The 14,445-nt window shown below is 51.2% G+C and overlaps 1 protein-coding gene across 1 annotated transcript; it reads right to left on the bottom strand.

Moving 5' to 3' along the window:
• Positions 1-218: 218 nt before the first annotated feature.
• LOC114022169 (zinc finger protein 425-like) lies at positions 219-7,329 on the bottom strand. The gene is made up of 4 exons (XM_043549462.1): positions 7,095-7,329; positions 5,948-6,074; positions 5,143-5,258; positions 219-674 (listed from the first exon to the last, which is right to left on the bottom strand). Exons 1-4 carry the CDS (start codon positions 7,116-7,118, stop codon positions 612-614), a joined length of 330 nt encoding a protein of 109 aa, XP_043405397.1. The 5' UTR covers positions 7,119-7,329; the 3' UTR covers positions 219-611.
• Between the last annotated feature and the right edge of the window lie 7,116 nt (positions 7,330-14,445).

The following is a 14,445-nucleotide window of genomic DNA, read 5'->3' as shown; positions in this document are numbered from 1 at the left end:
ACAGCTGTGTGGCCGCTCCCCGGTGTGCGTGCGCTGGTGTCTTCTCAGGCCTGAAATCTGTGAAAAGCCCTTCCCGCAGTCAGCACAGTGGTATAGCTGTTCCCTGCTATACATGCACTGATGCTCAGTCAGTGCACTGGCACTGCTGAAACTCTTGCTGCAATCGTCACACCGGTACGGCCGCTCCCCGGTGTGCGTGCGCTGGTGTCTTCTCAGGTTTCCGAGCTGCATAAAGCTCTTGCCACAGTCAGTGCAATGGTGCGGCCGCTCCCTGGAGTGTTTGCGATGGTGCACTCTCAGGCTTGAGCTGCATGCAAAGTCCTTGCCGCAGTCAGCACAGCGGTACGGCCGTTCCCCAGTGTGTGTGCTGGTGTATTCTCAGCTTTGAGCTGTCTGCAAAGCCCTTGTTGCAGTCAGCACAGCGATGTGGCAGCTCCCCAGTGTGCGTGCGCCGGTGCTGTGTCAGTGCAGAGGGGTTGATAAACCTCTTGCCACAGTCGATGCAGTGGTGGGGACGCCGGCCCATGGGGAGTGTCTGGTGCGTAGCCAGGTCTGGTCTCTGACTGAGTCTACCCAGCATATTGATCCTCGTGTGGGCTGTGGGATCCTGCTCACCTTCTGTGCTCTCCCACATTCACTCTGTCTCCTCGTTTCTCCCGGGATCCCAGGCCCTGCTGGAGAGAGCAGAGGCCATTCCGGTGTTAGCTCATCATTAGGGATGCAGGTTTGTCAAGGAAGGAAAAATGTCACGGACGGAGCCATTTCCCCATTTCTCAGTGACTGTTTTTGTGATGTGTACCTCTGCCTACAATGGCGGCTCGTATCCCACAGGGCTAGACTCAACGCCTCGATCCGGATACTGAGACCTGGCCTGCGGGGTTACAGTGCCGCTCAGATTTGCCTCGCTCCCAGTCATGATGGTGGGGGAAAGGGCTAAACTTCAGTGAAGGGCGTTGCCACCCACATCCACTCTAGCCCACCCCAACCACTCTGCCCCGGGCTAGGATTAGGCTTGCAGTGCTGCGGAGAGCGTGCTTCTTTGGGCGGCAAGTGCCTCTGGGAAGGGCGAGGAGGGGGGCAGGTTTTATTAAAAATCTTCAAGCAGCCACAGTAAATTTTGTGACCTGTGACTTTCTAAATGTACTGAAACTGCTCTGTAATTTTTGACACACAATGCCGTGAAAATCTGCAGCCTGACTCATGTTGGTTCTACCCTATGTTGTTTGTGCAGCGCCTAGCGCCTGCTCCCATGTGTGCCAGGCGCCTCTTGGGTCTTGTTTTATGTGTAAACTGCACAGGATCCAGGCAGTGCCCTGACCCAGGACTAGGGCCCCTCGGTGCTCATGCAGTTGAAACAGGGTCCATGGTTTGTTTTCAATCTGATTTTGGTTTCATTTCAAACAGAGGTTTTTATTTACATGGTGCTGGTTCTTCACTTTCTCCTGTTTTATAGCACGAGGCCTGTTCCCCACTTTTTGTGCTGTTTTAACAATACTGGTTTCAATATAGTTCAGTTGAAGGGCTACAATCCCCTCTTGTGGATGCAGGTAGCTGCCTAGCACAACGTAGCTTATTCCTCGGCTTGATGTTTGTTTCATTCTTTGTGCAAAACTAAAACTAAACTAAAATCCTCAAGAAGGTTGGGATTTTTTTTTTGTGAGGGGAGGGGGGGAAGGGGTTGAGTATATGACAAGTCACTCAGGGTTTGTGTGATATAACCTCAAAAACATTTTTGTCTTGTTTTACAACCTGAACCATGGCACTGCTGAGCTGGAAGGGGTGAATGGCTACCACCCGGCAGGCCTTTGAGCTACAGACCGTCACAGACGCGTTCAGGCTGAGCTAAGCATTGACACTGAAGCAATGTAAGTGACAACGATTTCGCGCCACTGAGAGAGCAGGAGGAGAGGGGATGTGACAAAGGCCATCCCACCCCTTCTCCCTCACACCCAGCCCATACACCAGGATACTCCAAGTTGTGGCCCACAGGACCATTTCCTCTGGCCCCCACGTGCCTCCGCTCCCGCAGCAGCAGCTGCCTGGAACCCGGGGCAGTTTTAGAGCATTACAGTGAAACGCTGCAAGTGCCTGAGACCTGCTCTACAAAATGGCGTCCTCTGCCTGGGCACGACCTTGCACTCTTCCTACATGACTGATCCTGCCCTGAGACAAGTTGGAGAGAGTCCAGCGGAGGGCAACGAAAATGATTATGGGAGCTGGGGCACATGACTTACGAGGAGAGGCAGAGGGAACTGGGCTTGTTTAGTCTGCAGAAGAGAAGAGTGACGGGGGATTTGATAGCAGCCTTCAACTACCTGAAGGGGGGGTTCCAAAGAGGATGGAGCTCGGCTGTTCTCAGTGGTGGCAGATGACAGAACAAGGAGCAGTGGTCTCAAGTGGCAGTGGGGAACGTCTAGGTTGGATATTAGGAAACACTATTTCACTAGGAGGGTGGGGAAGCACTGGAATGGGTTACCTAGGGAGGTAGTGGAATCTCCATCCATAAGAGGTTTTTAGGGCCCAACTTGACAAAGCTCTGGCTGGGATGATTTAGTTGGGATTGGTTCTGCATTCAGCAGGGGTGTTGGACAAGATGACCTCCTGAGATTTCTTCAAACCCTAATTTTCTATGATTTTATAAGTAATCAAACCTTCTATTTGTAAACACCTAGATGGAAATAAAGTAACAGGTAAGAGTCAACATGGACTTCTCAAGAACAAATTATAATCAAACTAACCTAATATACTCCTTTGGCAAGAAACAAACCTTGTGGATGGGGGAGCAGTAGATGTCACATCTTGACTTTAGTAAGGCTTTTGATACTATCTTGCATGACCTTCCCATAAACAAACTAGAAAAATATAGCCTAGGGAAACCTACTATAAGGTGAGTCTGAGTGTGGTTTTTCCAGCCACTTGTGCAGAGTTGTTATTATGGTTCACAACTGAGCTGAAAGGACATATCAAGTGGGATCCCACAGGGATCTGTCCTGGGTCCGGTTTTATTCCGTATCTTTATTCATTATTTGGACAATGGTGTGGAGCATTCACTCATGAAGTTTACAGATGATTCCAAGCTGGGAGGAGTGGCAAGCACTTTAGAGGACAGGATTACAATTCAAAAGAACCTTAACAAAATGGAGAAATGGTCAGAATTAAATAGGACGACATTCAGTGAGATCATATGCAAAGTACTACACTGAGGTTGGAATGATCACTTACACAAATAGAGAATGGGAAATGACTGCCAAGAAACGATACTGCAGAAAACCATCTGGGGTTATACTGGATCACAAACTAAATGAGTCAAAAATAGAATACTGTTGCAAAAAAGCAAGTATCATTCTGGGATGTATTAGCAGGAGTGTTGCAAGCAAGTTGTGAGAAGTAATTCTTCCACCTTTCTCAGCACTGATAAGACCTCAACTGGAATACTGTGTCCAGTTCTGGGCATCACACTTCAAGAAGGATGTGGACAAATTGGGGAGGGTCACACAGGAGAGCAAGAAGAATGATTACATGTGTAGAAAAAAGGTTGCTACAAAGAGTAGGGTGATAAATTGTTCTCCTTAACCACTAATGTAAGGATCAGGCCCTCTTCCTGTAGCCATATTATAAGGCCTGTAGCCATATTTGTAAGGCCTAAAAGCCTATGGCCTTTGTCTACAGCCAGATTGAAAGAGCAGCAGCCATAAACTGAGTAGCAGAAAGTCACATCCTCTTATTCTGTCTAAATTACATTAAAACAATGTAATACTGGGCTGTTAAGGAGACCCAGTTCTAATGGCACCCACTATCACCAGGTAAAGAAACAGATCTTAAGATGGTTACAGAAAACTTGGTTGGATGGCACTCTCTCTAACAAGAAACTACTTCTCAGTAGTTGGTAGCTGTGAAAGCCCCATTTCTTTATTGTTTTGTCATTATGGTCCCCACTACCCTATTGTTTGTCTGTATGATCTCTGTCTGGTTCTTTGATTGTTTCTGTCTACTGTATAATTAATTTTTCTAGGCGTAAATCAATTAAGGTGCTGGGATATAATTGGTTAGAGAATTATGTTACAATATGTTAGGATTGGTTCGTAAAATTTTAGCGTAATGATTGGTTAAGATACAGCTAAGCAGGCCTCCAGTTTCACTATATAAACTGGGGTCCCAAAGGAAGTTCTTTGGAAACCAACTCCAGGACACAGCCCCAAGCTCAGAGCTGCCAGACCTCAACCCTCTCCCAATGACACTGTACAGAAACAGGAATCCCCCAGGTGGACCTGATCCTGACTGGCCATCAAGAAAAGTTCATCTGTCTTATTGGGAGTGGTGAGCATTTTATGCTTAGCATGTGCATTCTGTTTGTGGTGATTGGTAATAAATAGAGGTTAAGTAGGATATTGCTGTGTAAGGCTCTTTCGCTGGTAAAAGATCCCGCAAACCCGCAGAGTGTAAGGTTACACCTGAGCCCACGGAACGGGTAAGGGTGGGTACCTATAGACTGTGTGAGTGACAGAGAATTTTGTGTGGGTAACACTGATGCCCGGACAAGAAGTAATGGGCTTAAATTGCAGCAAGGGAGATTTAGATTAGACATTCAGAAAAACTTCCAAACTCTGAGGTTAGTTAAACACCAGAACAAATTACCTAGGCAGGTTGTGGAATCTCCCGTCATTGGAGGTTACTAAGAACAGGTTAGACAGATACGAGACAGGGATGGTCTCCAGGTAATATTTAGCCCTGCCGCAGTGCCAGGAACTGGACTTGATGACCTACCGAGGTCCCTTCTACTTCTACATTTCTATGATTCATCAATATCAAGGCCAGACAAGCTCATTGCGACTATCCAGCCAGGCTTCCTGCCGAACTATCTACCCCAGTAACTCGTGGCTGAGTTAGAGCAGGGCTTTATGAGGCAGATGCACCCATCTCCACTGACAGACTCCCAGTGAGGGAGAATCCATTGCATTGTGAGGGGAGCTCTCCCAGAGGCTCGTTCCCCTCCGAGATAAACACTGGCCCCTAATTCCCAGCTTCCATTGGTCTCCCTTCTGCTCCCAGACAGTGGAGCTCTCTCTGCCTTTGCCTTCTACATGAAGAAGCCCTCTCCTAGCAGGTGTGTAAATCAGAAGGGACTGGATTATTATGACTCACCTGAGGAGGGGCTCTCTGGCCCGGAGCTTTCCCTGGCGCCTCGGCATCCCGGATCCAGAGCTCTGCCTCCCCTACCTCGATCCAGTGGATTAAGTCCGGTGTGGAACCTGAAGAGCCTGTCTGGGGGGAAAGAATCAGTTTTATTACTGAAGCATTGGGGGAAGCGACTCAGTTATACGTTTGTGCAGCCCAGCACAACAAGGTCCCGGTCTCGGTCAGCGCGTGGCTGCGCAGCACGACGGGACACTGCTCTCGGTCGCTGCTTCAGACGAGAGTGCAAGAGCTCCCAGGCAGGAGAATAATGAAATAAACCTTCCTTAGAAGAAACAACAAGGAGTCCTGTGGCACCTTAAAGATTAAACAGACCTATCAGTTCTTTTGCTAAGGATGCAGCATTGTTCAACTGTAAGATTGTTAAATTTACTACGCTGTTCATTCTTTTGGAGGAGATGGGGAGCTGTTACAAGCAGCAGGAGAGTTTTCTCCCTGCCTTATTCATCTAACTAGAGTCAGTTCTTAAGGCAGAGTTGCTGCCCTCAGTGGCTGGGCTGGGATTCCTGGAAGAGGCTTTTGCTCATGTGCTGTTTGCTACCACCGCTGTGCCAGGACTGAGGTACGTAATAAACAAGTTACGCAGAGATTAGCCCCAGGCTCTGTAGCCCTGAGTTGTCCTTCAACAGGAAGCCGGCCTGAAAGGGGCTGACATTTACCACCATTTGGCTGCTGAGTGGCACGTGGCAGCAGAGGCTTTGAAGGAACCAGACATTTCACAGCTGTGACTAAAAGAAGAGAAATGGGTCCTTACCCAGGAAAACAAGGGCCTGGTAATTTCTCAGCATCTGGTTCCGGTACAGCTGTTTCTCTGGCCGGGATAAGAGCTCCCACTCCCTCCGGCTGAAATACAGAGCCACGTCCTCAAACGCCACCTGGAGCTGCTGGCACAAGCGTTACAGCAGGGTGGGCAAACATTTTGGCCCGAGGGCCACATCGGGGTGTGAAACTGTATGGAGGACTGGGTAAGGAAGGCTGTGCCCCCTAAACAGCCTGGCCCCCGCCCCTTATCCGACCCCTCCCATTTCCCGCCCCCTTAATGCCCCCCTCAGAACCTCCAACCCATCCAACCCCCCCTGCTCCTTGTCCCCTGACTGCCACCTCCCGGGACCCCCGCCCCTAACTGCCCCCCGGGACCCCCCCATCCAATCCCCCCGCTCCCTGACTGCCCTGCCCCCATTCACACCCCCAGGACACAACCCCCAATCCAATCCCCCCTGTCCCCTGCCCCCACCGCACCTCTGCCCTATCCAACTGCCCCCTGCTCGCTGACTGCCCCCCAGCACCCTCTGCCCCCTATCCAACCCCCGCCCCGGCCCCCTTACCATGCCGCTCAGAGCAGCATGTCTGGAGTTGCACTGCCAAGCCTGAGCAAGACGCGCTGCCCCGCCAGAGCGCGCAACCCCGCAGCCCAGAGCGCTGCCCGGGCGGCAGCGTAGCCGCGGGGAAGGGAAACAGCGGGGGAGGGGCCGCGGACGAGCCTCCCCACCGGGAGCTCAGGGGCCGGGCAGGACGGTCCCGCGGGCCGTAGTTTGCCCACTTCTCTGTTACACACTCAGCACCCTCCGCTCCAGCGCCAGCCCGGGCTCTCAGCAGGGGACGCGGGTTCTAGGGCAGCGTCTCCCGGGGAACCCCCAGCTCAGCAGCTGTGACCCAGGGAGACCCCCCCGCACAGCCCCCCGGGGACTCCGGGTAAAGGGGTCGCGCCTGGCTCCGCATGTCCGCCCGGCTTTGTGGGCGGGTCCCGGGGCCCCAAAGCCGCTCCCCGGACCCTGCCTGGCCGCGCTGAGCCGCTCCCAGCCCTGGGGTCACTAGCGCGGGAGGGACCCGGTCCCGGCCCCCTTCGGCCCCAGCCGGGACCAGCCAGTGCCCGGCCGGGGAGTCCCCGCCCCGCGTCCTACCTGCGCCGGCCCCGCTGCAGCCATAGCCGGGCTCGGCTCCGGCCCCGGCCGCTTCCTCCGCCCGGGCAGCGACTTCCTGCCCCGCGGCTCGTGCCTCCCCGGGCCGCCTCCCGCTCGCGCCAGCTCCTCGCTCTGCGGCTGCAGCCGGGACCCGCCCTGTGCAGGGGCTGGGCTGGGACCCAGGTGTCTGGCCCCGCCCCGCTCCAGCCCTGCGGCGTGTCCCGCGCGCTCCAAGGGCCGCTCGCCTCCGCTGCCAGCTCCAGCAGCCGGGACGCCTGGGTCCCGAGTCCGTGGGGAGCTGGCTGCGGGGGGCTGGGAGCCCGGACTCCTGGGTCCTCTCCCAGCTCTGGGAGGGGAGCGGGGACTAGTGGGTACAAGAGGGCCCCGGCCAGGCTGTGCAGGGTGGGAGTGTCGCAGTAACACACGGGTCAGGCTGTGTCGTGTGTGTTGCTCGGCTGTGCGGTGTTGGTGCGTGTGTCACAGGAGCTCACACCCCAGGCTGTGTGTGGTGGGTGTGTGAGCAGCGCTCGCTCTGTGTCTATGCGCGATACAGGCAAGGGGCGGGACTGGAGCAGTTTGTATTGGGGGGCTGCTGAGAGCCAGTGAACCAAACTGTAACCCCTGTATGTACTGGAAACCGCTTCAAACCAGGGGGTGTCATAGCACCCCTAATTATAGCCCCTGTGGTTCCAGGAGCTCTCACATGGCTGTAGTGTGTGTTTCAGAGTAACAGTCTGTATTTGCAAAAAGAAAAGGAGTACTTGTGGCACCTTAGAGACTAACCAATTTATTTGAGCATAAGCTTTCGTGAGCTACAGCTCACTTCATCGTGTTTCCGGAGGGCTGTGTGTGTTACAAGAGCTCTCACCCAGCTGTGTAACGTGTGTGTTTCAGGAGCTCACACCCATATCCCTGCCCAGTGCCAGGGGGAGGGCCGCTGCCCCATGCCATCTTCTGGCCTCAGTGCTCATGGCCCAGCTGGCTACCCCTAGCCCTCGCCCATTGGGCCGAGCCCTGCACACCACAGATGCCATCTACACCAGCTGCAACAAATGGTCCAAGGTTAAACACATCAAGCACCTGCGGGACGCCCAGCACAGCCGGGTCTTCCAAAAGTTCGCCAAGCTGTGCTTTGCCGTGAAAGCTACAGTGCGGAAAGAAGGGATGGATTCTGTGTGTGACACAGCCCCAGCCACAGGAGGCGCTGCAGAGCCCAGCCTTGACCACTACCACTGACCCTGTTGCCCCTAACCCCAGCACCCCCTAACCTCTGTGAGCCCAAGGCCAGCACCATCCCTGGCTGCTGGAGAAGAGGATGCTGGTCTGTGAAGTAATGTCTCTCCCATTCTTATCCTTTCGCCACTGGATATTTCCTCTGTCCCACAGCACCTCCCCTAAGGTGACTGGGTCTCTTTTCCCCCTCTCGCCACTGCTTCACATAAGAGGGGGGTAAGTCCAGTCCCTATGGTTCATACGGCCGGAGGTAACAGCTAACGGTGGCTGAAGTGGGGCAGGTGGCTTGGGGCAGGGAGGGTCACCACGGGCCTCAGGACACCTGGGTTCTATCCCTGTCTCTTAGAGGGCAGGGGAGGCTGGTGGGTTATAGCAGTAGGGGCTGGGAGCCGGGACTGCCCTGGAATGGGATCCCAGCCGTGTCTTCCCCTCTCTGTGCTATTTCAAAGGAGGGACCCAACCCTGATCTGAACACCAACCGGGCCAGCATCATCAAGCAGTGCTGGAGCAAGAGCATGCCCAAATCATCCACTGAGATGGCCATCAAGGGAGGGGAACATAGCCGGGTCCTGCCAGCCCAGTTCATGGGGCAGAGGGGCTCATGGACTGCAGCCTTGCTGCATTCTCTGGGCCAGGACAGGCCATGCGGAGGTGCGTTGGGAGCCTTGAATGAGGGAGTGAGGCTGGGCTTGTGGCTACAGTGCTGGGCTGGGCTATAGGATTCCTGGTTTCTATTGTTAGCTCTGCCACTTGCCCCCTTTGTGACCTTGGGCAAATCACTTAGGTCAGTAGTTCTCAACTAGGGGTACCCCTGGGGGTACACAGAAGTCTTGCAGGGGGTACACCATCTCATCTAGATAGTAGCCTAGTTTTACAGCAGGCTACATAAAAAGCACTTCCAAAGTCAGTACAAACTAAACTTTCATACTGACAATGACTTGTTTATAACACTCTATATACTATACACTGGAATATAAGTACAATCCTTATAGTGCAATAGATTTAGTTTATAATTATATGACAAAAATGAGGAAGTAAGCATTTTCTCAGTACTTGTGTGCTGGGACACTTTTGTGTTTTTATGTCTGATTTTCTAAGCATATCATTTTTAAGCGAGGTGAAACTTGAGCATACGCAAGAGAAATCAGAGTGCTGAAAGGGTTACAGTAGTCTGGAAAGGTTGAGAGCCACTGACTTAGGTTATAGGGAATAGGCAGATTGGATCAGACCAGAGGCCTGTCCACTCCAGTGTCCTGTTTCCAGCATCAGAGTCTGCGGAGGAGGTGTAAGAACCCCGCAGTAACAGATTTGGGGATAATCTTCCTGTGCTAGGTCTCATCTTGGTCTGTAATGGTTACAGTCAGTTCAAGTCTTGGAGCAGGAAGTTTAATATCCCTGCCATGGTTGTATGCATTAACTATTCCAGCTCTGGAAGTTCTTGTGGTCCATAGAAATATCCAGTCCCTCTTTTAATCTTGCTAAGTTCTTGCCGTCTGTAACATCATGTGACAGAGAATTCCACTGGATAATCACCCATTGTGTGAAAAAGTATTTCCTATCATCAGCTTTGAATTTCCCACCTTTTATGTCACTGAACATTCTCTAGGTCTTGTGTTATGAATAGAGATCATTGGGAAATACAGTGTCCATCCCATGGGAAATTCTGACATTTCTAAATTTGTTTTGATTCTGAAGCGGATGAGAAATTGAAATTTGAAAATTTTTAGTGAAAGAAAATTTAAGAAAAATGTTGGAGTAACTTAATTTATGGAAATGAGCTGGTGTACATTATTCCCTTTAAAGGAATAACTAATTTAGTATTTCTGAACTGTCTGGGAGAGGGTTGCACATGACGGAACATATATTTCTGTGGGAAAATCTGGGACTGGGAGTGTGTTGGGGTCACCCTGTGATAATCCAGGCTGGTGAGAAAAGCAAGGTGTGGCTGGTTGACTGCAGAAGGAAGCTCAGGGCAATTCAGGAATCAGGGCCTAGCAGAGGGGCTCAGGGAGCCTGCAGGAAGCTGGACAGGCCAGGGGCAATGCGGGGATGGCTGGGGAGCCTGGAAGAGTCACTGGGGGCCAGAGGGGATGGCTGGGGAGACCGGGGGAGACAGCAGGGAACCAGGATGATGGGGATGTGCATAGGGAGCCTGGGGAAGGCAGAAGGCTAAGGGGGAGATTGCTGGGCTCTGTGCGGAGGCAGTGGGGCCAAGGCAATGGGGAGGTTGGTGGGGAGCCTGGGGAGGCAGCGGGGGCAGGGGGAAATGGGAAGATGAGGGGAATACAAGTGCAGTTCTCCTGAAACTGACAATATTTTATTTCATTTTTTCTTAAGGCCCTTACCTGCCAGAGTACTTCAGTGTGCTTAAGTCCATTGATTTCAGTGGGACTACTCACATGCTTATAATTAAGCATAAATTTAGGAGTTTGCTGGATTGGATAATGTCATAATATATTATAATGAGTAATAATTAAGAACTGGAAAGTCACACTATTAAACTTTGTAACGTTAATAGCACAAGTGGGTCAGTTGTGAAGCTTTGATCCAAATTCAAGCTCCTAATCTTCAGATCCAAACCCAAGTCACTTCACAAGAGTGTTAGGATTTGGGTTCTGAAATGGGCCACCATAAAAAGAAACCTGAGCTGTGAAGTTGAAATCTGCACCTAGATCTGACTTTCCTCATGTTTCGGAGTGGTCTGGATTCTGTGTCCTAGTTTGGGGTCCATCTCTAGTTAAAAGTGAACTGTAAAGAGAAAATGGAATTGTAGGCAAGCTCAGATAGGTGACTGGAACATCCCTGCTCTCTGGGCTGGGCATAGGAGATTGAGCACAGAAATCTGTTTTAATTTACGCTCCAAAAATTCTTTCAAACCACTCCCCTCCTGCCATGATACCTGTTTTTCCAGCTTTGCTACTGATGCTCCATGTTCAGCATTCTGTGAACCTATAGATACCAGAAGAGAGACATCATAGTCCTCAGGAGGGTTAGCATGAGATTTCTGAGACTTGTGACGCCCAAGAGTGCCAAGTTTTCTTTGTAAATCCAGCAGAGAGAGCGGATTCAAATGCAGAGGGGAAATAATTGTATATGGTTAAATTAGAACTGATTCCTGACATAATTATTGGGTGCTGATATTATCACAAGAGCCCCAAAAGATCATATCAAAGGTTTAGTTTGCAAATATCTCTGTTCTTCAAATTGATACAATACATCGGTGCAACCCAGAGCTGCTTCATGTGTAGCTCTCCTTTAGAACAGTCTCCATCTGCTATTGCATAGCTTCGTAAAACATGACTGTGACACTACGCCCCATATTCTTCACAGAAATATTATTATATGACTATAGCATAACTGAGATGTATTTTATGCAGGATGGGTTATGTGAGGTCTCACTGGAAAGGTTATGATTACTGGATGATTATTCTATTTGTAACCATGTCTCATTTTGGTATCTGAAGTTAGGAATACTGATTATGAATCAATTACAAGTGGGTTTTCACCTGGGGAACGCCCACCAGACAATGCAATCAGTCTGGATGGGCTACGAGGAAAAACAATAGGTCTTTTAAGATTCCAGTATCCCACCTTCCTGGAAAGCCTTCCAGCGGACCCAGCAAACAGACTTTGAGTTGTGGCTGCAGGGTCATGTGATCACGTCGCCAGATACTGAACTCCATGTTAAAATTAGTACTTTTCCACTGACTGCGGATGGACTCACACTGGAAATCAAGGGATTCCGGCCATATGTGAAACCTATTTAAGGCAGGGGAGCGACCTAATCAGTGTTTGTTTTTCACTGAATCCCCGCCCAAGATGTTTGCTGTGAACATTTAAGAAACAAAGACATGGGCTGGGGGGAGAGAAGAACTGGAAAGCGTCTAGCCTGTGAAAGGAACATCTGAAGTTTTAAGTTGCAAGCAAGAGCAGTTTGCCTTCAAGATCCTCTGCAATCTGCCTAAAATAACATTTAGGGTGAGAAATTGATGCTTACAACCACTTTCTTTAGCATATTGAGTTTAGCTTGCATGTTTGTTTTAGTTGATCGGTAATCTGTTTTGATCTGTTTGCTCTCTCTTCTAATCACTAACATCGATCTTTTGTAGTTAATAAACTTGGTTTTGTTTTCACTAAAACCAGTTTCTGAAATTCATAACTGGGGGGCAAAAGCTGTGCGTATCTTCCTCCACACTGAGGAAGGGGGCGAATTTCATGAGCTTATGTTGTATAGTTCTCTATGCAGTGCAAGACAGTATAATTTTGGGTTTACACTCCAGAGGGGTTGTGATCATATGCTGGGCAATCACAGGCGCCGACTTCCTCTCTGCCTGGTGGGTGCTTGACCCCTTGCCTCTGCATCGCCCTCACCCCACCCCCATTTCACCCCTTTCCCAAAGTCCCCACCCCACCCTGTCTTTTCTCACCCCAGCCCCGCCTCCCCTTCCCACCCTCTTCCCCCCAAGTCCCCTGCCCTGCCTCTTCCTTGCCTCCTCCCCCAAGTGTGCCGTGTCCCCGTTCCTCCCCATCCCTCCCGGAAAATCCTAAGCGCCGCCAAACAGTTGTTAGGTGGTGGTGGGGAGAAGCACTGGGAGGGAAGGGGAGGAGCAGGGACTCGGCCTGCTCGGGGTGGGAGAAGGAGGTGAGGACGGGGGAGCTTGGCTACCGGTGGGTGCGGAGCACCTGCTAATTTTTCCCCATGTGTGCTCCAGCCTCGGAGCACCCACGAAGTCGGCCCCTATGTGGGGATTTCCTTATTTGAAGCCTTCCCACGCAGAGCTGATTTCAGTGTTGGTGTCTTTCTGCAGTTGGGTGTGGCCCTACCTGTGTGCGCTGAAGGAGGCTGGAGGGCCTGGCTCAGCAGGACAGGGTAAGGGAGCCCAGGCTGGTGGAGCAGGTGGGCTCAGTGGTTCCCCAGTACATCAGGTGGCACCCCGGGGGGAGGGGGGAACCCAACACGACATCAAAAGTAGGTCTAGGAATCAAAACTCCTTTGTCGCTTGAGTACCTGCCCTGAACCTGCAGCACACCACCAGAGCCTTTACATTGTCCCCCCCGCACTGCCAGCCGTTACCAGTCACCTCTGCGCATCAGACATTTTAGTCGCCCAGAGGGTGTTAACTCAGATATGAAGCAGTTCGCTTAACACAACCACGCTGTCAATTCATTAACCAGTGTGTAAATATGCAAAATGACTTTTTTTTTCTACATATCCGTTCGAGCTGGCGTGGAGGTGACTTCTCTGGCTCACTTTCACCGTTGCAGTGGCTGGTTCTAGAGACGGAGAGGGAGTTCATTCTGGTGATTCACTAAAGGTGCTGTGCCAGCCAGATGCCTGTTCTCTGGGTGGATTTCTCAGTGGACTTTAAAAGCCAGAGTTAATAGCGTGCTTGTCAGCAACCCAACTAAAGTTGTTACCCAGCAGGCGGTGTTCTCTATGGCCAGGCGATGCTGGTCCCACTCACGTCTCCTTCGTGCAGACATTTTGACTTGAGGAAGCAACATGCTGAACAAGATGGGACATTTTATACCATTTCTGCTGGATGGTGCAGCTTGGTCACGCTGCTGGGCAAAGCTGGCCTGAGCCAATCAGGAAACGACCTGTACTCATGGCAGAATCTTGCAACATCCAACCAGGATATGAGTTGTGTCCATTCTCATTGTCCAATGAGACAATGAGGGTATCACAATCCAGAGTGTAATCCAGACATGCGGTGGGGAGGTGGGACAGTGTCAACGCCCGCCCTGTAACCTGGGGGGCCCAGTAATGCTTTGCTGCTGTCACTCCCAACCCGGCCCACTCACAAACAGCCTCCAGCATTCCGGTCGTACCCCGAGTGTCTGTCTGTAGCTGCTGCCTGCCAGCCATGCTCAGCTCACACTCTGGCTTTCACAGCCTTGGTTATTACTGCAGGGTGATCCCAATACACACACCGTCCCAGATTTCCCCCCAAATATATGTGGCTTGTATTGTCCAGCCTTCTCCTGGACAATCCTGATAGAATAGGTCCATTGCCCCTCTAAGGGGATCAATATACCTACATTTTTCCACACCCCAAATGGAGTTGCCCACACAGTCCATTTCATTTCAATTAAAGAAGAAAAATTTATTTAATCA

The sequence above is a fragment of the Chelonia mydas genome, chromosome 6 (assembly GCF_015237465.2).
Source record: "Chelonia mydas isolate rCheMyd1 chromosome 6, rCheMyd1.pri.v2, whole genome shotgun sequence".
NCBI classification, from domain to species: domain Eukaryota; kingdom Metazoa; phylum Chordata; order Testudines; family Cheloniidae; genus Chelonia; species Chelonia mydas.
This window is presented reverse-complemented; position numbering and strand designations above follow the sequence as displayed.

What these genes read in the sequence shown, in the direction of transcription:
- LOC114022169 (XM_043549462.1), bottom strand. Translation starts at nt 7,118, where the DNA reads ATGGCTGCAGCGGGGCCGGCGCAG. An exon ending in CCAGGCCCTTGTTTTCCTGG is followed by an intron (nt 5,259 to 5,947) that starts GTAAGGACCCAT and finishes CCCCCCAGACAG; the next exon opens with GCTCTTCAGGTTCCACACCG. An exon ending in GCCAGAGAGCCCCTCCTCAG is followed by an intron (nt 675 to 5,142) that starts GTGAGTCATAAT and finishes TGCTCTCTCCAG; the next exon opens with CAGGGCCTGGGATCCCGGGA.